General features: G+C 40.5%; 1 protein-coding gene across 5 annotated transcripts in view; it reads left to right on the top strand.

Annotated features, from left to right (window-relative positions):
* The window catches only part of RALGPS2 (Ral GEF with PH domain and SH3 binding motif 2), a 252,496-nt gene that overhangs the window by 197,974 nt on the left and 31,996 nt on the right, over positions 1-22,526 (top strand). The window contains exons 11-15 of one of the 5 annotated variants that reach the window (XM_019501819.1): positions 1,511-1,640; positions 5,150-5,301; positions 11,599-11,676; positions 15,791-15,845; positions 21,887-21,964. In XM_019501819.1, the coding sequence (XP_019357364.1) occupies positions 1,511-1,640; positions 5,150-5,301; positions 11,599-11,676; positions 15,791-15,845; positions 21,887-21,964 (493 nt within the window). Of the gene's footprint in view, positions 1-1,510; positions 1,647-5,149; positions 5,302-11,598; positions 11,677-15,790; positions 15,846-21,886; positions 21,965-22,526 lie in introns of all 5 variants that reach the window. The other 4 variants (XM_019501818.1, XM_019501821.1, XM_019501820.1 and 1 more) reach the window with 4 other exon arrangements.

Genomic DNA, 22,526 nt, shown 5'->3' with positions numbered 1-22,526 from the left:
AAAAGTACTCCTTTCAGCAAGTGGTTTTGCCATCTCAGAACCAGAAAAATACCAAATTATATTCTAAAAAATGAACATCTACAACATTCATTAATTTGACTTTTTTTTAAAAAAGTTTGTCTTGATTTGCATGTGTTTGTATAGTGTACACAGAGGTGATTGCACAATAGCTCAAAATGAAGTCTTACTCTTACATATTGGGGGGGTTTAGGGCAAGGTTCCCTCTAAGCTGTGTGCATGCGCAGCTGCGCACACACAAAATCTTGCTGTGCACCACCTTTTTAAAGCCATACACTTGCCCAGAGAGGAGCTGGGTTTGGAGTGCAGCAGAGGCACCAAGGCCGGCGTGGGACACTTACCAAAGGTAAGCTTGTCACTCCTTATGCAGGGCAGACAGCGGCTCCTCCCCAAGGCGGGGGCTGGCGTGGGCTCCGCTGGCTCTGGAGAACTGTTCCACCCCCATGTATTGCTTCAGGGAGCGAGGAGGCACATGGCATCAGGGCTGGGGAGTGGAGCATTTCCCTGAAGCTGGCAGAGCCCATGCCAGCCCCAGCCCTGCCTTGCCTCATTTTGGGGAGGATCTGCTGCCTGCCCTGCTTGAAGAGTGAGGAGCTTACCTTCAGTAAGTGTCCCATGCTGGCCCCGGTGCCCCCCTTTCAGTTCTGTCAATTGATTGTCTGGCCCATGGCTGGGCCACAGCATCAATTTTACCTTACTGTGGGACACTAATTGGTGGACTGTGCTGAAAGAGGGAGGTGGGACCAAAGCAGCGCATTCATGGACCAGTACTCCTTAGAGGGAACATTGGTTTAGGGCATGTGGGGTATGTATAGGCTGTGAGTGGGGTGAGGGAGCATGTGCATGTGTGTATGGATATGTGGGTGGTGGGTGGGTTTGGGGTTTGTGCAGGGCTGTGTGTGGAGGTGTGAGGGGGTGTGGGCTTGGGGGGGGTCTGTGTATGGCAGTGTGAGAGGGTGTGGATTCATGTGTATGGTGGGGTGTGCATGTGGGACACATGCACACACAGTCTCTCCCTCCCTTATTGCTGTCTCTCTCTCTCTTCCCCCCCTCCCTCATTGCAGGGATGTGTGTGTGCACATATGCGCACATGCGCATACACATCCTTTCGCTCCTGGCTTTGGGGGTATTGCCATGGGCCCCGTGCTCCTGCAGTCCAGTGATGCAAGCTGCAGCAGGAAGAGGCTTACATTGCGAGGGGGAGGGAGGAGACTGAGATGAGAGAGGGCAGGGCTGGGCTGGCCTTGCTACTGAGACCTGCCGGCTTCCCCTGGGTCCTACTGCCCTTAGCTCCTGTTACCTTTGACAGGCAGCCAGGAGCAGATGAATATCAATTTTTCTAAATATTTTAGGGGCCCTGTGGGCTGGATAGAATGGCCTGGTGGGTCAGATGCAGCCTGTGGACCATATTTTGCCCACCCCTGCATTAGGGGTTGTCATAACTATATTTATTCTGCTCAGTTGGAAATTCCTGTTTTTCTGTTGTTCATAGGCTCTGAAGTGGGAGCATCTCCACAAAGTGGAAGGAAAAATGTTGCAGCTGAAGGAGCACTGCTACCACCAACCCCCCCATCACCTAGGAACCTGATACCACATGGGCATAGAAAGTGTCACAGTTTGGGGTACAAGTCAGTATTTTATTCAACTTAATATTTAAATTGTAAAGTATATTCACATACTGCATTGCCTTTTAATACCAAAGATTTTCCTTTAAAGGAAATTATTTTCATTACAAATTTTACTCTAAGAAACCACAAAATGCAACCAATTATTCTGCTTTTGAGTTGGAAAAGTATGCTAGTAAGAGTTTGTTTATTGTTAATCATCAGTTTTCAAACATAACATCTTGCTGCTTGATATTGGAAAAGTGCTAGCCGATTAGAAAATTGTATGTATCGAAGTTTTACTACAGAGAACATAATCCTTGGGTTGGGGCAGGGAATGATGAAGTAGGTTGGGGGAAAGATTTGGAGTTGGTCAGTATCTGGCCTTTCTAATTGCAGCCTAAATTGAGAAATGGTATACCACCAAAAACGTACTGTATTCTTTGCAGTTCTATTTCATAAGAGGGTCTGACTGAAGGACCCTGGCCACACATTACATTTAAGATGTGATTAATAAATTAATTTTATCTTAAGTTGTGACCTGGCCACACATTCAATCAATTAATGGGATAATAAAAAGAGTAATAAGCTGCAAAGGAAAAAATGTGTAATGCTTTTGTGGCTGGTTCCTGTCACACCATTAATTGAACGTATGGCCAGAGGGAACCCCATGGCTGGAGATCCCATCAGCTGAGCCAGGCTCCCAGCCGTGGGGACACATCAGACATCTGATACGTCTCTGCAGTTGAGAGCCTGGCTCAGCTGATAGGACTCCCAGCCATGGGGATGCATGGTGCACCCCTACGGCAGGGAGCCCTGTTTAGCTGAGGGGGCTCCCAGCCATGGGAGCTTGCCACTTGCTGGTTCAAAGGGAGTCCAGTATCATAATCTGGGGCTCTCCCTGTACTGTCAGTAAGGTGTGATGTGGTTTGATATGGGATCCCACAGTCATGCCTCCTGCCTCTCATGTGAGGCATGGCAGGAAGTGCAGTTGTGTGGATCGTGCATCAGATCCTGTCACACCTCTTACCTGCATGTCTGGAGAGGCCCAAGGAAAAATGAAACAACTCTTTCTTAGTTTGCTTTCCTAACCTGGATTTCCACATTATACATTTGAATGAAAACATGCATCTCCAGTTGTGTATTTTTTTAAAAGTGTTTATACTTATGTGATTTTTTTAAGAGGTTGTAACAAGTCTGGTTTTGTTTACTTTTTGACACTGTGAGAATAGAGCTAATGAAATTCTTAATCTGTCAATCTTGTATAATATTTCTCAACTAAACAAGCTTTCTTTAATCATAGCTAATATAACCGAATCAACTCAGTTAATACAGAATATTTCAGTGACAGATTTTAAATTGTGACCAAGTAATATCAGCAAAAAAACCCTAACAAACATTTTGTTAGCAATTAATATCAATGTCTTTTATTCACTCTCTGGTTATAATTAACTCTCTAATGTCTTTCTTCTCTTATGCCTGTCCACTTATGAGGGGCTTTCTGTAAAATGCATTCAGCTTTTATTGTTTGAAAATGGATTCATCTGCCCTTTTATGTAAGAGCTACGTTAAGTTACCTGTCCTTGGTCATATGAAACTTCAAGTCTTTTCTTTCTATTGCTGTTGAAAAACAAAATATATACAAAATGTGCCCCTCTCCATCAAAAGAATGGAAAGAGAAAAATTTCCTTTTGTTTTACATATTTGTGCTTCTCAATTTTGTACAGTACCAAAAAAAAAAGAGATAATTGGTATTTAATAAATCCTTTTTTTGGAGGATCTATTAATTAGATCAAATGTTGAGGCAATTCTCTCACATGTTCTGCCCCGGGTGATCTCTAGAGCCCCCAAGTAAATTTATTACTGTGATACTGATATGCAGGTCTGTAGATGATATGAGGCTCCCATGACTGGCAGCTAGTCATCGAGTTAAATCTCTGTACTTGTCTCTACCCTCCTTAGTGGGTTTTTAAAGATTGGCTTTATGACCTGTAGGAAGACTTCATACTTTGTCCAATGTTAGAATAAAGCCTTTTGGTTGTGACTTCTGTTTCTTAGGGTATTTTATATGGTCTTTTACAGTGTTAGCCTCTTTGGTTAAAACATAGCAGGGCATTTTGGGCGTAAGCGCAGTTCTGAAATAAAACCATTTTGTATACAATGATCATCTACTGAACCACACCATCACTCTTCATAGTCATAAATGATGCGTGTGTTTGACAGTCTTGCCATTAATGTTCCCCGCTGCTATGTAATTTCACATTTATTGCACATGAAATTGGTTATATTTCAAAATTGCCATTACTTTCTGAAACATCCTTGTAGCTTGATTTCTAAAAATAGCAATTTCCACCAAGCTACCTGTGAAGTGTCGTATCAGTGTGACTTCATACCCCTTTTTATTCTGCTTGTGGTTTCTGCATCATTGAACCGTTCTGTCCTTTGGGCCTGTATTTACCATTCTTGGGGAGGAAACAGGCTCCTTTTTCTTTCTTCATGAAGCTTTGATTGTTTTATATTAAAAGAGTTGAATAAAAATCATGTTCACATTACTGCTCATTTTAACTACAATGTTTGTAGACACTCAAAAATGCAGCAAAAGAACTCTAAGGTACATCTCTTCTATCACTTACCCTTAGGGGTTACAGAGGTCATCAAAAGTCATCACATTTGTTGTAGTACATACACTTTCAGTGTGATGAAAAGCCAGCATTGTGCTTTAGAAATGGCAGATTCACCACAAGAACAGCAGATCCATGACAAAAAGCTACCGTTTCAAATGGAGGCATTTGGGTAGCAGGATTAGGTGTTGCCATGGGAGCAACAGCTGATTGAATAAGTTCGTCACTAAGCCTGTCCAACTCGGACAGGATTCCTTGGGGCAGGGAGAGCTAAGGAGCAGCCTGGCTGGGGAGTACACCTTTGTGATGACTTAGTTGCGTTTCAGCCAGGGGTTGTGTATGCCTGCACACCCCATAGCACTGTATTTTTGTACATCAGTGTCAGGTTTTTTAGGCATCAGTGGAATGCATAGCATATTTGAGCAAATCTTTTAGCTTTCTTTTGAAAATAGACCTGTCAGTGTCTCCTTGTTTTCCTTGTCATCTTAAGAAGGAAAACTGTTAATCTTCTGCAGTTCAGCTCTTTGTGAACAACTACAGAAGAACTGCATATTTTAAGAATTAGGATAAAAATCTGAAATTCATCTTTGCAACAGTTAGTCTAACATGATCTCATTTTGGCGTATCACATATAATACATGAAGCTTTTCAATTGTAAGAGCTCTTGTATTGAAATTTAAGTATTCTCTTTTTCATTTCCTGTCCTCTCCTCCGTTCTCAGGAGTATTGTACCAGTTTTTGATACTAAGAACCCAGACAAACATATTACTATATTTTTACTTCATCAGTGAGTCCCCAGTTCTGTCAAGGGGTACCATGCAAAACTGCACACTATCTTTCAATACCTTGAAGCACTGGCTATTGAAATTTATTGAGAAAAATGTTTCTGTCCTTATTTATTCCCAGTTTCATACATAAAATGAACACGGCAGAATTTAAAAGTGCAACATTTCCTAACGCAGGACCAAGACACCTATTGGATGACAGTGTCATGGAACCTCATGCCCCATCCAGAGGGCAGGCGGAAAGCTCTACCCTTTCTAGTGGAATTTCAATAGGTGAGAAATCTTTCTAAGAAAGTGTTATAATATATCTTTTAGTACAGTTGACTTGAGGGTGTGTACCAGCAGAAGTACAAGTAATAGCATTTTAGAATAAAGATAAGTATGAAATGGCAGAATAAATAGTATGAACTGAACTAAAAGTTGACAGCTTATAGGAAATAATAAGATTATTTTAAGCTTGTTTTAATAGTATACCAAAACATTGTATCCCATTATCTGCCAAGATGTTTTTCCCCAAGTGAATTCTTTATTTTAATCATGCCAAATTAAAACATTCTTTCCTGAGTTACAGATCTTTATTGACAATGTGTTAGTAAATCCTAGGTCACAAGTTTCAGAAGTCATGCCATGTCAAGTGTTTAAGTCACTTTATCTGTGGGGATGATCATACAATTTTCAGATTGCCAAAAATGTGTGTACTACTGAGTTATTTATCCATGGGTGTACCACTTGGCATATTAATATAAGTGTAATTTTCATCAGTTTTGTGCATTGATGTAAGTTACACTGGTGTCCTGAGCCTGCTGAAGTAGCTGCTCATATAAGGACTATTATAGTATTTCACTGGTATGGGGCAAGGCAGCTGGTGATAGGCTGCTTAACTTCAGCAAAGGGTTTACTTTGGAATGAAACGAGGTAGTGTTGTGGACCTACGAACAGTACATATGCATGATCCATAAAGACGACATTGCATACCCATTGATTGTGTAGATCAATGAAAAGGGTATTAAAAGTATGGCCCATAGGCCAGATCTGGCCCATTGAGCTGCCATCTGGCTTGCAGGGCTCCTGGAGGAGTCTGGAATTCAGGGGCAAAGAATAGGAGCAGGGTCCAACACAGAAATCAAAAGCATGGAGCCCCGTTTTGGATCAGCATTGGCCACAAGCAGTTTCAGGGGCAGTGGAGCAGCAGCTGTGTTAACAGCAACTGCTGCCACTCACCCTGCTGCCACAGAATCCCATAATCCAGGTTTGGCCCAGGGGCAGGGTGATTTTGATGGGCCTGGCATGAGTACATCAAACTCTAAGAAAACTCAAGGAGGATGTAGCATGTATGGTCCCATTTGCATCTTTAGCTCAGACAACTCTGGTGCCTAGTGTTATGAAGGCAGTCTATTTAGATGCTGCTTACTTTTTATTCCACCCCCAGTCACAGATTAAGGGAATTATAGTTCAGATGGGCCTGTTACTGCTTGACCAACATAGAAAAATCCATCCTAATTAGACTAGAATATCTTTAGTAGTAGCAGAACTGACTTAGAAACACAGTGTCAAATGGAAAAAGATTTTTATTTGGGCGTAGAAACATCAAGTATTGCCGTTTGTTGCAGACATCCCACTTTGGATTATTTGCTTTTGTTATAATTGGAAGCACTTTTAGTTCAGTAAAAGTTCACTTAACAGTTATATCTGTTTATCATCAGTTAAATCCAAGAATACAAGGGAGTTTCACATTCCAAGGTTACCAGATTTTTAAAAGGGTCAGAGTATGTTTCTTTTGAAAGAGTTTCCACCTTAGAGGGAGCTAAATGTTGTGGCTGGAATGATGAAAACTACCTTTTAAACCATTAGTCATGTGTTTTTTGTTTAACATCTTTTTATGAAAAGCTTGGTTTTACTTCAGTGCCCATATTAGGGGAAATTAATACATTAATGATAAGTTTACCTTTTATGATTTTTCATGGGGATGAGGTCTTTCTCATACCTCTGCTTAATTTATTTCTCAAGACCTGTTTTGGAGTTTTATATTATTCAAGTTCCTTTTTCCATGATGCCCCCTTTTGGCTCTTCAAGGTACTCTTTCTCCACCCCCCCCTTTCTTGCCATGCCTTGATGGAATTATTTTTTGCTGTACAAGGGAGACTGTCCCAGGGTCCCCAAGTGAGCCCTAGCCGCCTTTGGCCAATGGGTTCCTTCTGTATCCAGCTGGCCTCCAGCCCTGTTCCTCAAGCCCTAATCAAGGCCTCCTTTGTTCCCATCAGTGCCTCTGGGCACTCATCACCTCTGACAGGGCTCAAAACCTAGTATGTTCCTCAAGCACCCCTGTGGCCACCTTTCCACCCCTTGTATCCAAACCAGTCCTCCAGTTTCAAACTAGAACAAAAGTTCAAGCAACCCCTTTAAACTCAAAGACAGCCCCCTGCCCCCAAGTTGTCATACTACTTCCCACTCTCTGGCTCTCAGCCTTGTGAGCATCTGCTACAACTTGCAGCTCTCATTCCCCACCAGCCTCAGCTGGCAGGAGCTTCTCTTGCTGTTGAGTTCAGGGCTGCACTCCCCTCTGCCACTGGGGCCCAGGCTTAAATCCCCAGGCTCCTCCTGCTCCCTCAGCCTCCAGAGTAGCTTACTCCAGTGTTCTTGCTGCCTAACCAGGGCTCTGCCCTGTTCTGTTGGTAGGCTGCTAGCTCTGCAATGGGCACTTACTGCCTGTGGGTTCCTGGCTGTCTACTCCCTGCAATGCAGTCTTCCCCCACCTGAGGACATCCCTGTAGCAGCTTCTCCCTTAAAGTAACAGGAGCCCCTAGCTCCCCTGTTGCACCCCCCACAGCTTAAAATGGCATGACTTGAAAAGCAATGTATGTATGCTCTGTACATAGGATATTTCTTTGTAGTTAGATAAGAGTAAATATTTGATGTTTTATCTAGATTACTTGTAGTTTATGCCAAAAGAGTAAAAAACAAAGTCTAGTTCCACCCAAAATCCCAGGTTGCTCCTGCATATTGTTTAGAAATGTTCCTATCACAGCCATTTATGTGCCTGATGCATGGAGTACAAGCCATAATAAAACAAAATGAGAGACATCTAGATCAATGGTTTTCAACCTGTGGTCTGCAGACCACTGGGGGTCTGCATACTTTCAAACGGGTCCACAAAAGATGACTATAATCAATAAAAAGTATGTGAATAACCACACTTATAATTCAAAGGGGTTGTTACCTCCATTTGAAATTTCCAAAGGGGTCTCCAAATAAGAGTTGAAAACCACTGTTCTAGATGTTTCCTTTTGCAAGAAAGCTTTCTGATCATTATTCAGTTAAGATTCCAATATCCTGCTTCATAATATGAGATCACTGTTTGGGAGTCTGCAAGAGTATAATATGTAAAGACAATCAGAAGAAAGAAACAAAAAGCTACTCTATATGTCAGTGGTGCTCAAGGTGTTTGCCTTGTGGGCCAGATGAATGGCTTGGGGCTGGTCCACAGTCTGGATTGGGCTCTGTGCTGTCCCCACTTATCAGGATTGGACCCTGGGGCTGCCCTTGCCTGGCCCCACATGCTGAGATTGGGCCGCATGCCACCTTGCGTGCCTCTTCTGCTGCACAGGACCACAGCCTTCAGGGTTCCCCAGGGATAAGTGGAGAACGCTGCGGGACAGATTACATGGCACAAGGAGCCAGATCTGGTCCACAGGCTGGGCACTGAGCACCCCTGCTATATATTCATTAAAATATGGTGCTAAAATTGACACGGTTAGGATTTAGTGATGTGGCTGTTTTATAAATCAGACCAGACTATGACATGTAATCAGCCAAATTTGTTTCTCTTTGGAACTAATGGTATTTGCAAGCTATAAATTTTACTCAGTGTATGTCTTTGTAAAGTGGCTAACTAGAGTAAAAATAACATATAGTATAGGTGAGATCTTAGTGGTTGAAGTAGTTAAAATATTGTTGGGAGAGCAAGTTGAAACTTCACCTAGAGTAGGTTGGTTCCTTCCCTAATTTTATTAGATCTGTGTCCATTTACACTAACTGAAGATCTGGCCCCAAAGTTAGGTTGCGTCTTCATTCCTTCATAATGGATAAATATAACTAAAATGTGTTGTTCTAAGAAGTGGGTCTCCCATGGCTTGTCTTTTACATTAGAAATTCACATTTTCTATAGGCTGCAATCTTACTATGGTGATTAGAGCACTATAAAAATGGTATTATAGGAACCAAGAGAGTGTGAGTTGAAGGTCGAGAGAGGAAAGAATTTTTAATCTGAATGTTTTTGAAACTCTAGAGTTGGTTTGTTTATGTTAACACCTGTTTAACTTCAGTCACTAACATTTGGATAAAGGAAGTCTGTGTTAAAGATTTGGTAACCTCATGCTTTCAGCTAAGGTATTAGAACTCCCAGTAAACGAAACTGAACTGTTTGAAAGGTCCCCCAGTAAAATGCAGGGAAATGCAACTTGATATTACTGATATTTATAACACATTTAAAATAACCAAAAAAACCCAACCATTTTCATCCAACCTTTTTACATCACAAAGTAGTAGATAAGGATGTGAACCCAATTTTTCAGAAGCCTGTATAGGTTTCTTGCAATTCCCAGTCCAGTACTTTTCAGCCTTATGGAAAACTAGTAAGATGTTTGTTTGTAGCAAGCATAGGACCTAAGCATCAAAGCATTCAGGAGTGTAGTTAATTGAAGTGTTAAAACTAGCTACCAGGAGCCATAAAGATTAACCTTTAAGATAACTAACTGGAAAGAAAAAGTGTATAGTACCGTATAGAAGGATGGTTTAGTAGGGGACAATCCTGCCTTAAGCCAGGGCTGGAGTAGATGACCATGTGAGGTCCTTTCCAACCTGACATTTGTCTGGTCCTAAGGAATAATTTAAGGGGATTGTTTTCAAAAAGTATTGAAAGAATAGTCTAATAGTGTAATTAATATTGTTGAAACAAAACTTAGCTAGCTGGCTAACAAATTTTAAAGAAATTTTTTGATTATCCTTTTTTGTCACCATTATGGATATGGGATTTTTCCCAGTAGTGTATACACAATTCCTTTTGCTCAAAAAAAAAATTAAAATAAACTCATGAAGATGAAATGCAAGGTAGGGATTAGGCTCATGTGCACCTTTTGTTACTTTTAGTAGTACAGATCAGATAAAATTGTAACTATCTGGAAAAGATGGAAATGGGTGGGGAACTTATAAACAAAATAAATTTACCTTTTGAATGATCTGTAATGAGTCTTTTAATGTAAAGTCTGATTGGCAGTGCTGGGATGGTTCTCACCAGAAAGCGTCTCATAAGAAGAAATAGTTTAATAATTAAAAAAAGTAACTGTACAGAATCAACACTGAAGTTCATCTGAATGATTTATAGATGGTGGATGTCAGATATGACTGTCAGATATATGAAGGCCACAAGATTCAGCCCCCCAAATATTGTACTAATTGCACTAAACTTGCTTTAACTAGATTCATGTAATAATAAGGTTCAAAATAGACATTAAACATTGGAGTGCTAAACAACCGATGTCAGGGAGAGACTCAAAGAGCACGTAGAACACTGTGGAATTGGCATTGTAAGATGGTGACAAGTCTTAAGAAAAATTCTGAGATTAATTTCAAGGGAAACAAAATTTAAGATAAATGCTAGCTAGCAGCTCTACTTGAAAGTATGTGAGCATATAGGGTTCAAATAAATTATTCAATACCAAATATTTTAAAATTTAAAGAGCGCTTGTGATAAGACAAAGAGATTTAATTATCTGAATTACTTAACTGAAACACAAGTGTGGTTTTCACTTTGTCTAGTCTGAGACACTTTGGGAGTTCTGCCCATTCAACTTTTAAGTTGATTTACATAGTATGGCTATACGTTCACTTTGGACTAGCTTTTTAAGTAGTCAGTTACAGGAACTGAACTTCATCTGTTCTGATTGCTTTATTTTTCTCATTTGTATCAATGGAGGGCACAGACCACAGGTGAATTGTGACCCCATTGTGCTTGGGATTGTATAAACACATAGTAAAACACAACTAGATGTTGTGAGGGCATTGTTGTCTTGTTTGGATGCCAGGTACACCTGGGAGTCATTGAGAATGAACCTGTCAGGCACACCAGTCAGTCATAGGCAAAAGATTCTCTTCCCAGTATTTCCTAGTCCCAATGGAGAAAAAGAGATAGACACCCAGGCTTTTAGCAGCCTCATTGCTCTCTGTATGTGCATCACTGTACTAGCTTTGATTGAGCATAGAGTTCATTGGCACTTCAGTAGTTTTGGAGTCAATACTAGCATATCTTTTTTCTAACAGAGGTCCCAAATGATGATAAACCGTTTCTACTCATTCCTGTCCTATCCCATCCTGAGAGAAAAGGAGCACAGTTCAGTATGTCTGTACATTTATACAGAGTGCTAAACTCTGATTTAGGTCCTTGCAGGGGTGGTTGAAATCTGTGCATCTGAAACAAATGCAGCGTAGATAGTTACAGTCGCTCCAGAAGAACTTTACTCTTTAGACTGGTGGATAGATCTGACTCAAGTATGCAGCAGGATACCCTTTTTGCAGGTGCTGCTGATAAAGACCCTTGTTATGGACACCTCCACTCAAAGGTGAGAAGCCCACACAGATCAGCTGAAGGTTCAGGTAAGATATAGCACATACATATTCTGGAGCCCAGGTCATTTGGACTGGCATGGGAAGGTATTCCTACCCTAAGTAGGAGCCTTAATGATTCATATGTTCACTATCACAACTGCAGCAGTTTACTATGTCAGCTAGAAGGAACGAGATCTCTCCACAATTTTTGTCAGGAAGCTACCTACCTCTGGAAATGGTGGTGGTTCTATACCTTCATAGTAAATGCACCAGCAATACACCTCAGCAGAGACCTACCTGGGGGCTATAAATGGTCCTCAAGACAGGATGTCTTTTAATTGATGATGATAGTTTCTGAAGGTGGACCTTTTTAAAGTTCAACCAAGTTCCCACAGTTTTGGTCCAGAAGAGAAGTGAGTCAAGGCTCCATATCAGATACTTTTCTATTCTCCCTCACTCCTGGGCTGATGTATGCTTTTCATCCTGTTCTTATTTTACTTGGGGCCTTTAAGAAATGGAAACAAGATCCAGGTCTGGGTTATTGTGATAACACCCACATGGATCAAGCAATTTTGGTTCTAAGATCTAGTGAATGTGTCAAGACAATGGGCCATCAAGTTAGCCAGTCCTGCTTGCTTAATCTTAATGAATCCTTCCTTTGCTTGGACCAGTTGTCCATAAACCTAAGCTCTTTGTTGTCTGGATGGCTACAACAGAGAGGGTGTTGTCCTGTGGTGCAGGACATATTGCTTAAAGTAGACCAGTGGGGGCCAGCCTTTTTGGCAAGTATGCCACAAATTAGTCTCACAGTGCACACCCCCCCCCACCTCCGAGTGCCATTCTGATCCCTTTCCTTTGCCCAACTGACTGCTCTGCTTTGTTCCCTGTCCTGTGCCCCTGACAATCTCCTGTTCTGCTTTCTTCTCCTTGCCCCATGTTCTACTGTTGCATGTTCTCCCCTGGTCTGCTGTGTGCCCCACACAGAAGCTGTTTGTGCCTTTTGTGGTGCACATACCACAGGGTGGCCACCCTTAAAGTTAAGGTGACCATATGTCCTATTTGGCTGGGGCAGTTCTGGATTTTAAAGACCAGTCCCAGCCAGTTGGTAAAAATTGAAGCAAGAATCCCAGAATTGCAGGGGTGTGCGCTGTGTTCTACCAGGGAGGTAGAGCAGCGTGGTATGCCACCTCCTTGCTGTACCACCCATGCCACTGCCTGTCAGCCTCTGTCACTGTCTGCAGCAGCACTGCTGACTTGGGTGGGGTAAGGGGGTGGCAAAGTCCCAGATGTTCCAATTGTCCCTTATTTCCTTATGGTCAACCTGCTTAAAGCAGACTAATGAGAGCCAAACAAGGTCTGTCTGTCTGTCTGTCTGTCTGTCTGTCTGTCTGTCTCACTACTAACAGCTCCATTACCTGCTATCCAGATTATTTATTATCCTTGAAACACTACAGTATATTCCTTGGGGCCCTACTACATGCTCAAAGTAAAGCTAGACAGAAACCACCTATAGAGTTGTTAACAGCTTTTCAAGTGCTAACTTTGTAGCTGGCTCCCTTTATACCTGGATAGACTTTTATATGGTGTGATTAATTACTTTGCATGTGTGGCTGGTCTAAATGTATTGCATGACTAACCAGTTAATTGCATATTAATTACTTTGCACTTGTGGCTGGTCTTACTTTGCATGTGTGACTAGTCTAAAATTATTGTGCAATTAAATTGCATAATATAAGTAACATGTGGTAGGGGCCTTAGTTTAATCTGAGTACACTTAGCAGTGCTATCTGCTAACCATCCTCCTTTTCTCAGGGGATTGTCATTCTCTAATATCTTTTGGTGTTGAAGTTCCTCAAGGGGTTCATGTACATCTTCCCAGAAGGCTGGGAGCACCTGCCATCATGGGACATCCTCTGAGAATTGGTTTCTGAGTAGAATCTCTGGATACACACTACATGCATAATGACAACTGAGTCCTTGGTGGCCCTCACACCTACTAAAAGTATAAAATGAAATACAGGCTTTCAGATTGAACCCACCTTAAATAGTCTTCCATTTAGATTTGATCCATATATATTTTCTTCTCAGGTGGTCTTTGAATTCCACACCACCTAGTCTATTCAGTTGCTGCTTTTCTTCCTGAAACTACTTTCTTCCCTTAGTGAAAAGAGACTCCATGTTTTGCATGTTGTGAGGATGTTGTCTTTTTATTTGGATAGAAATAAGCCATTCAGATGTACACTTTGACTTTCTGCATGGCATATGCTGTAAAGTTGAAGGGACAACTGGTATCTTTACAGAAGCTATATAAGTGATTCTTAGCATGTATTTAGATCAGAAAGATCCACCTGGACTTGTTAGGGCTTACTTCATTTTTGCTGTGATGCCTTCTGTGGCCTGCCTGGTAAATGTTTTCATGTAGAAATATGCATGCAGTACAGAAGCATGGAGTTCAGCCTATATTTTCATCTTTTGTTATTCCCTGGCAGAGGCTGCCATATTGGATGTGGATTTCATGAGTTAGACCTGTAATTATGCTATAGATGAGGGCTCCTTCTAAGACTTGCCCCCCAAGTTAGGCTATTTCCCTAATAAGATTCTAAAATTTACCCAAGAGAATCATTCTCAGGTCTGGGACACTCTTCCTTTTTATACCATAATATAGCATGTAAACAAGAAGCAGCACAGAGACACTGAAATCACAGTGCCATTTAGAGGAACCAGTGGAATAGGCTGGTGAGAGACTGGGCTAGTGCTGAGCAATAGAAATTGCTTGAAGGTAGGGAGCAAGGTTGGTAGCTGGGGCTAGAAAACAGGGCTAGTCTGAAGCATGAAGAGCCAGAAAGGTAGATCAGTAAGAAGAAGCATTGGCTGTGCTGCAGTTGATGAAGAAGGATGGTTCATTGGTTAGAGCAGGACTTGTACTATTTTCCTGTGTTGATTCTGGACAGGTCACTTAGCCTATCTGCACCAAAGTTCCCCATTTGTAAAATGAGGATAACAGTACCTCCCTACATCATATGGATTCTTTGAAGTTAAATATTTTAAATGTTGTGTAACGTTTGGACAGAATGGGGGGGAGGGCATAATATTATCTGTGAGGTTGATTGTCAAATTCAGAATCCCTTAATGTAAACAGAAGCAGTTAAGAGCGAGCACACTGGCAAATTAATAAATACAAATAACTGAAACAAATAGTTTTGATGTTATTGTATTATTTTAAAGATTTAAAGTGGTCTGTTTTGAGTTTTGTGTATGTGTACTTAGTTTCAGCTGTTAAAACCAAAGTATGCATAAGTTATCAAGATCTGAAAAACAGCATGTAGGTCTTTTTAAAAATGAACTACTTCAAATTCCTGAAGTCCTAAGCAGCAACTTCATTCTCTAAAAAGTAAAATCTATATGATAAGAGAAATTGGTGCAAGTTTTATGAGCGCACACTTTAATTTTAAGGCCTGACTGAGGGATTTAATTAATACTATAATTGCAAATTTGACACTTCCATATATTCATATCTCGGTTGTTAATCTTTATGGCGTCTTTTGACTCCATCCCATATGTGCTGTTTGACAAAATAGTTGCTCTGATGTCTGACCTTGCATCTCATCCTCCTGGACTGTGAATAATCAAAATTTGCAGTACATTTAAACCTTATAACAGCCATGAATGGAATTTAACTTGAAACAATTGTTTCATGTCTTCCATGTTGTCATTATTCTTTAAGATATTGGAGATTCCTATGAGTGTTTGCCTTTTAATGGGAAGCAGTTTCTCATGGCAGGGCTCCATTACATTCTACAGTATCTAGGTACTTTGCCATTTAAAATGCATGCAATTCCCCTTTAAATAGCATTTTACTAGGCATGAAATAGATGGATGAAAATTGGGGAACCCATCCCTCCCTTACTAGTTACCTTCCTTTTTAAATTTGTGCTTATTGTGGGTGCCTAGAACCAGCCCTTTTTCAGATCTATGCCTCATATTTTAACCTCAGATTCTTAGAATAAAAATTACTAAGGTGAACATTTTATCTGTAACAAGTATTACATGGTTATTTCTCCTAATATTTAGCATAAGAAAATGCCAGTTAGAACAGGTAGACTATAGATGGCATAAAATGAGGAATAAAGTAGTTTCAAAGTATCATCCATTCTGGTTCTAGGTAGCAGTGATGGTTCAGAACTTAGTGAAGAGACTTCATGGCCAGCATTTGAAAGGTAAGAAAACCTGTCACATTTAAACCTATATTTTCAGTTCTCTTCAGATAGTACTAGTTAAACCTATTGCTCAACCCCACAAATGAAATGTCATTTTAGTGATGTTCAAGGCTCCCCTCTGTAATAAACTGGATGATACTCAGTGCTTCTGGGTTATAGTAAATCTCTTGGATCTTGTAAAGCCAAGTGAGGGGCATCACTTTACCATTATTAGCTGACGACTTTGCTACCTGGCTTATGGCACAATGTAAAACAAGCCAGACTACCACTAAACTTGTACAATACTCTCAGCATCATGTGCCACCCTCATTTTCTCATTTTCACATATCTTCAGAGTTCCCATCTCTTGCATTCTTGCGCTGTATCCCCTTACTATTGTCCCCTTGCTTTGAGATTCTCCCATCCCCCCCCCATCCCCAAACTCCATGTTCTTGCTTTCTTTTCTACATAGGGAAATCAGCTATTACTACTTGTTGTATGAATAAAGAGAGGCAGATAGCTACATTGCTCTGAAGTCATGCAGGGTAGGATGGCTTACTTAGAGGTGCCTCTCTGAACAAGTTAGTCTCTGTGGCTGCATGCATACATTCAAATCATCCAGGACAACTCTCTTAGGTTTGTTTGCCTGGGGGGGGAACCTGACCTGTCCAAAAGTTCAAACAATAAAGCAATGAGCCTGCATGGTAAATGCTGGGCAGTCAAGGGACCTTACAGCACACAGCCTAGCAGAAATTTTTGGAGACATTTATTTATTTATTTATTTATTTATTTTTAAGTGAATGTAGGCAGGGATCATCAAGGAAGGTGGGGGCATGGTTTGTGCCATGTACAGAACAGTCCTTCATCCTTCCCTCCCCTATGCTGTATTTGAACTCAACTAAGGCTGGACAGAAAGTATGCTCGTATGCTTCCCTGCATCCAGGTGCTGCAGTGTGATTCAGGAAGGGATCAAGCCAGAAATGGAATACACCTCCTAACTGCTTCAGCTCTGGGCATTTCCAGCCCAAAGTGCTCAGCAGGCATGTTCTTCTCCCTGTTTGGCTGGGACTGACATACTGTTCCTTTCCCTTGGGGAGAGTGGGGAGAACCAGCAAAGCACGCTGGGATTTTGGAGGAGGACTCTGAACCTGCTGCATACAGACATTCTGTCTCCTGAGAAATATTCTCCGGAAAGCCTCTTCACTCAGGTTGTTCACAAGTTATTTTTCTCCCCGAGCAGCCACTTTTACACTGGAAGAAAAATTACTAACTTCTGTACCCTCAGGGTTGTACCAGAGCTCGGTACATCCATTCATAAAGCCCAAGGAGGAATCAGTCTAAGTTATGCAGTTTTCTGTAAGCAGTGTAGTTTAGATCAGTAGAGAACATACATCTGTCCTTTGAATGAGAGAGGCAAATCTTAGACTGGGCTCCACCATTGTTAAACCTCTATGTGCTGAGCTTCTCTTTTGTTATGGCTATAGACTGGTTTTTTGAAACGTAATATTTTTTTTATGAGAAATTGTAGTGAATTGAAGTGTGTTTAGCCCACCACCTGTTTATACACAATCTGCTTTCATATTCATGGAATCCATCAGTCTAGAAACTGACTTGGGTGACCATACCTACCAGTATTCATGGTAATAGCTTAGTTGGTAGATACTTTGGCCAAAGTATTTGTTTATGGCTAGGAATTGTAACACAGTCCAAATAGTTTGCTTGTGGTTAGTACAAGTAATTCAAATGGTAGAAGTTCCCCATGGAGAAAAAATTAAATTTTTTGCTCTAATATCTCTTCCTATAAGGGCTGTTTTAATTCATGGAAGGAGCAAAACAATTGCCCTTAAAATAATTAATTGCATAAGTAGCTAAAACATTCTCTTAAGAGACTGACTGTTCTTGGGCTAAGCCTTGGCACTAGCCTCCAAACTTGTTTTGAAATTTCTACTCCTAGAATAAGCATAAAGTCATATGGATATATAAAGAAAATCAAGCTATAAAGAAGAGAATCTGGAATTTGCGTGTAGTTTTTTTTATCTGTGTTGCAGATAAAGTTTTTTTTGAAAATTTTTGTTCTTCCTACTGTACTCCCATGAAACTAGAGAGCATGATTGGAAATGATTCTGAGACTGAGATGTGGATCTTGTCTTGAGTAACTCTGTGATTCTGGTTCACTAGGATGGCCAAAGCATTTATTTCAAAGTTTTAGAGATGGTGCTGAATGTTATCACATTGGCGTTGTGACACAGTATGCAGCAGGTAGAGGTTAGATGCTGAAGTTTCTCTCATTGGCTGTCCTTCTGAATGTTGGTAGGTATGTTTACTTAGAATAGGTTGAATTCAGACTGCTGGATTGCTTATTATGGGGGGAAAAACAAATATAAAAGTAAGAATACATTTTATTTCCCTAATTTGCTTGAAAAAAATAGATGCAGGTCACACATACACAACCTTTGATCTCTAAGTTTTTAAAATAAGTTAGTTTAATTAAAATTAAGTGGAAAAGCTATCTGTCTAAATTTTTAGAGATACTTCTTAAAAAGTGAAAAAAAAATATCCTTGAATTTGTAAAAAGTAATCTGGATTGCTTAAGACCAAGATTTATTCATGTTGGACAATATTTTTGGGGGAAAGAAAATAGGGTCATGATTTGTTTGCAAAGTTTTTCAAGATTCTTATCACTGAGCATGTCTGCACAGGATGCTTTGAAGGCCCGTTAGCCTAAATTTAAGGCACATTAGGGCATGTGTCTACACGTGCATGCCCTTAATGCACTTTTAAAATGGCAATTTTGGGCTAATTGCACCTAAATTTGATGCTTGCAAACGCAGGTATCAAATTTCAGCACAAATAGTTAAAGTGCACATGTAGATATGTTAAATCGCATTAACTCTGTGTATGGACTGACGCCGAACTAACTTTATTCCCAAATCAGTCCACACACCGTGCTAATGTGCTTTAATGCCTGTGTGTGTAGATGACTGCCTAAACCACTTAATGTGGGTCACCAGAGTCTGGAACACACTCCCAGCAGAGCTGGTGCAGTCACCCTCCTTGGAGGAGTTCAAGATGAGGCTTGACAGGCACCTTGTCAAACTCGTCTGAGCCCAGTAACTTCCTGCCCATGGCAGGGGACCAGACTTGATGATCTTACAGGTCCCTTCCAGTTCTATGAGTCTGTGAATGCGCATTAAATTTCGGTGCGCCTAAATGCATGTGTAGACATGCCCACTGATTATGAAATAATTTGAGTTGGGGGAAAAAGTAAAATGTCTATCTTGTTTAATCTTTTTTTATGCTTAGTAAGTGCCTTTTTCAAGACAGCTGTTAGCTTCCACAATTTTATTTACCTGTTGTATATAGTTCTAGGTCCAAATCGGAGCTTGAGGTTCTCTTAATTGGTTTGGTCTCAATTTTACATAAAGTTGGGCTAACTATACCAAGTTATCTTTTCAGATAATGCAGACTGTACCTGATATCTGTTGCTCTGATATTAAGAGGAATTGTCTGCCAAGCTGGTGGTTATGTCAGTAATCACCTGCTTTCTTCAGAGTAGACCTACATGTATTTAGTTGTTAGTTGTGAAACCTTTATATGCAACACAATGGCTAGGAAATCCAAGGAGCAGGGGAAATATAATACAGGTCTTCAACTACCTTTATTTACTCAAATATAAGATTTTTTTGAGCATGTCCCCCTTCCCCTCTCCTCCCTCTTCCCCTCCCCCACCCATCAGCATGGTGGAGAAAAGCCCCTTGTCTTACATTCGCATACAAGGAAACCTCACTAAATACATTGTCAATCATTAAACTGCTGCCAAAAGCAGCATGTGTTCATAATGGAAACAAGCTATGAAGTTGATTTAATGCAGTTTGATTTAACACTGAGCATGACTGTAAAACATATACGGCCCCATACTGATTGATAGGAACCTTTTTTTGTGTGGCCCTTCAAAACAAAAAACAAAAACAGGCACTTACTCCCCCAGAAAAGAACTGGCACTGGGCTGGAGGGTTCTGCAATACCAGGCCAGCAGCAGGAGGGGCAGAGCCAGCCCTGACCCTCCCCTTGGTGCCAGAAATGCTTGATCCTAAAAAGGCTGAGATTGATGGGACCCTACCACAAGAATCAGTTAGTGTAGCCCATTTGGATAAAATCTGTGGTAGTGCCCATTGCCCTCAATCCCTCTCATTGCCAGCTCTTTAAGTCAGATGAGCCACTGTATTGAATACATTTTGACTACTTCTTCATTCCTACAACTGAGCTGAGCCTTTCTTTCCCACTTTCAAGAATTCCTGTTTCTTCACCAGCCTCGAGCATCTGGCAGACATCACCAAATGCAGCCCCAAATGGTTCACCCAAGAATCCCTTGGTCAGCCCCTCTTTATCTTTCTCATATGATAGGTGTGGACCTACACTTCATTACGTGAAGCTGTGCCCGGTTGCCCTGTCTCTCATCTGCATATAAATTTTTGGAGGCTCCCTAGACTTACAATAAGAACATCTAGTTCCAATCATGACCAGGGGTGCTAATTAGCTCATGGATCCTTTGTGGGGGTACCTGGAGTGCAAGCACATACTGAGCAGTGCTGAGCTGTGGGGTCGCCATGGCTTGAACCACTGTTGACTCTGCTGGGGCCCAGACCAATAAACTGTATGGTAAATCATGAGCCTTTTGGCTTTGGAATATGCATATTTTGTACTATATATAAAGTAGGTACAAAAATGCTGCTTAAAAGCATGCTTATGGGCTACTTGTGCTAAAACTTCTAGCAGTTTCAGAAAAGGTAAACTGCATCAGTCTTGGATGAACTGAGTTTATGGTTCCTGTAGTGATTTCCGTATATGCAAGCTTCCCTCAGGTATGTTTATTTCAAGGGCAGTGTTTTCATATTTTCCTCTTTTTTCCATATGCTTATTCAGAGCAAATGTCTCATGGTAAGGTGGGTAAAGGTGGAGGTGGGCAAAGAGTCTCCCTCACTCCCCAGAATTACTTTCTTTGCTGTAGCAATGAGAAGGGGATAGATTTAAGGTAGATCTCCAATAATTAGATTCTATACCTGGAGAATTATAACAGTGTTATAAACTTTCCATATATAGATCTGATTATCAGGGGTGTCTTATTCAAGTAATTATGGTAATAAAAAAATTCCGTATTTTTGTTCCCTTCAATGTGGGGCTACAGCCATTCTAACCCCATTATACCTAATGTTAAATGAGACACAGTAATCAAAATGTAAGTCTAAAATCCAAGTGGGCAGTAATATCTAAAACGGTTCTAGTTAAAAGCACAGACATGTAACCTTCCTGTATAAATTTTCTGTTCCATATAAACTGCAGTATTGTAATGTTAACATGCTTGCTTAGTTTACTTCATTTGCATTTGAGTTTGGAAACTACAGCTTTTTAAGTTATAAATTACTAATGAGATATTGCTTTGCTGATTTTCACCAGATAAGTAAAGGTGTATCCAGTTTAAAGTATCTGTCTTTTATGAATATTGTGTTAAATAGATAATTGTCTCGTAGCAAAGTGCATGTGATTTTCAGTGAAAATTCTTGCCTTCAGAGGTTGATTTGGAAATAAAGGGATTCCATTACGGGAGACTGAATTAGCAAGTTTTTGTTTTCGTCTAACTAGCAGTTTGCATGTGTGTCTGGTTTTCAATCCAGGGCCCCATTACCCTTTGTTTCTTGTTGTATCATCTGTAGTCAGAATTTAAAGACAGAAAAATCTGCGATCTAGTTCCTTCCCATATTTTCATTTTGTCCTATGAGAATGAAAAGCCGCCTTTTTGTTCTCAAAGCCCATTCATTGAGGTGCCAATAAAAAATACCCCAGTTATAAGCACTGACATCAAGAACATCTGTTTTTAAATAAGAAATAGATTTTGAAATCTACTTCTGCATGTTTAATCTTAATTAAATTCTCCACTATACCTTATTGTTGGAGAGGTAGTTATGTAGAACAAGGAAAACTTTTTTACACTGTTCTAGGAAATAATTCTGCTTGTGTGGATAAAAGTATATGTAATGCATACAATTTATAATGGAATTCAACAGGAACAGATTATACCATTCTCTCGGTCCGGTGACAAGAGTGGCACGAAATGGCTATCGAGGCCACATGAAGGCCAGCAGGTACAATCGCCCTGCACACAGAGGTCACAAACTTTCCCTCTGGTGTTGGTGACTGGTTTAATAATTAAGTGGCTCTCTTCTGATATGTTTGATCTTTCTAACTTTCATCTCCAAATTAAGATAGTGCCCTTTTTCTTACAACAGAACTTCTTTTTCTGTGATTTAATCTATATCATCATATGGGCTTTGGCTCGTTCTGATCTGTATATCCAGTTTCTAAGGCATTAAATCTTTACATCAAGCTGTAAAGATGCTTTAAGCTATTTAATATAGGTAAATAGAGTAACCATGTAAGCCACAAAGCTGCTTGTCATGCTTGAGACTGCAATCAAGTTATTTTCTTTGCTAACAGCTTTTTATTAAATTTGCCCTTTTTTCCCGCCAAAATTATCAACTTGTTTAACTTGCAAGCCTGGAATTAAACTGGCCCTTTAAGTGCCAAATCATTCTCAATAAAGGAACTCCTCAGAAGTTGCTAAGCTCATGTAACTTTGTTCTGTGCAGTTAAACTATAACCTCTGTCTGCAGCCGTGTGGTTTGCTAGTTGTAAAAGAGAAGGCAG

The sequence above is a fragment of the Gavialis gangeticus genome, unplaced genomic scaffold, assembly GCF_001723915.1.
Source record: "Gavialis gangeticus isolate Ggan-Ray unplaced genomic scaffold, GavGan_comp1, whole genome shotgun sequence".
NCBI lineage: Eukaryota > Metazoa > Chordata > Crocodylia > Gavialidae > Gavialis > Gavialis gangeticus.
Note: the sequence above shows the minus strand (reverse complement) of the source record. Positions and strands in the feature narration are given on the sequence as shown.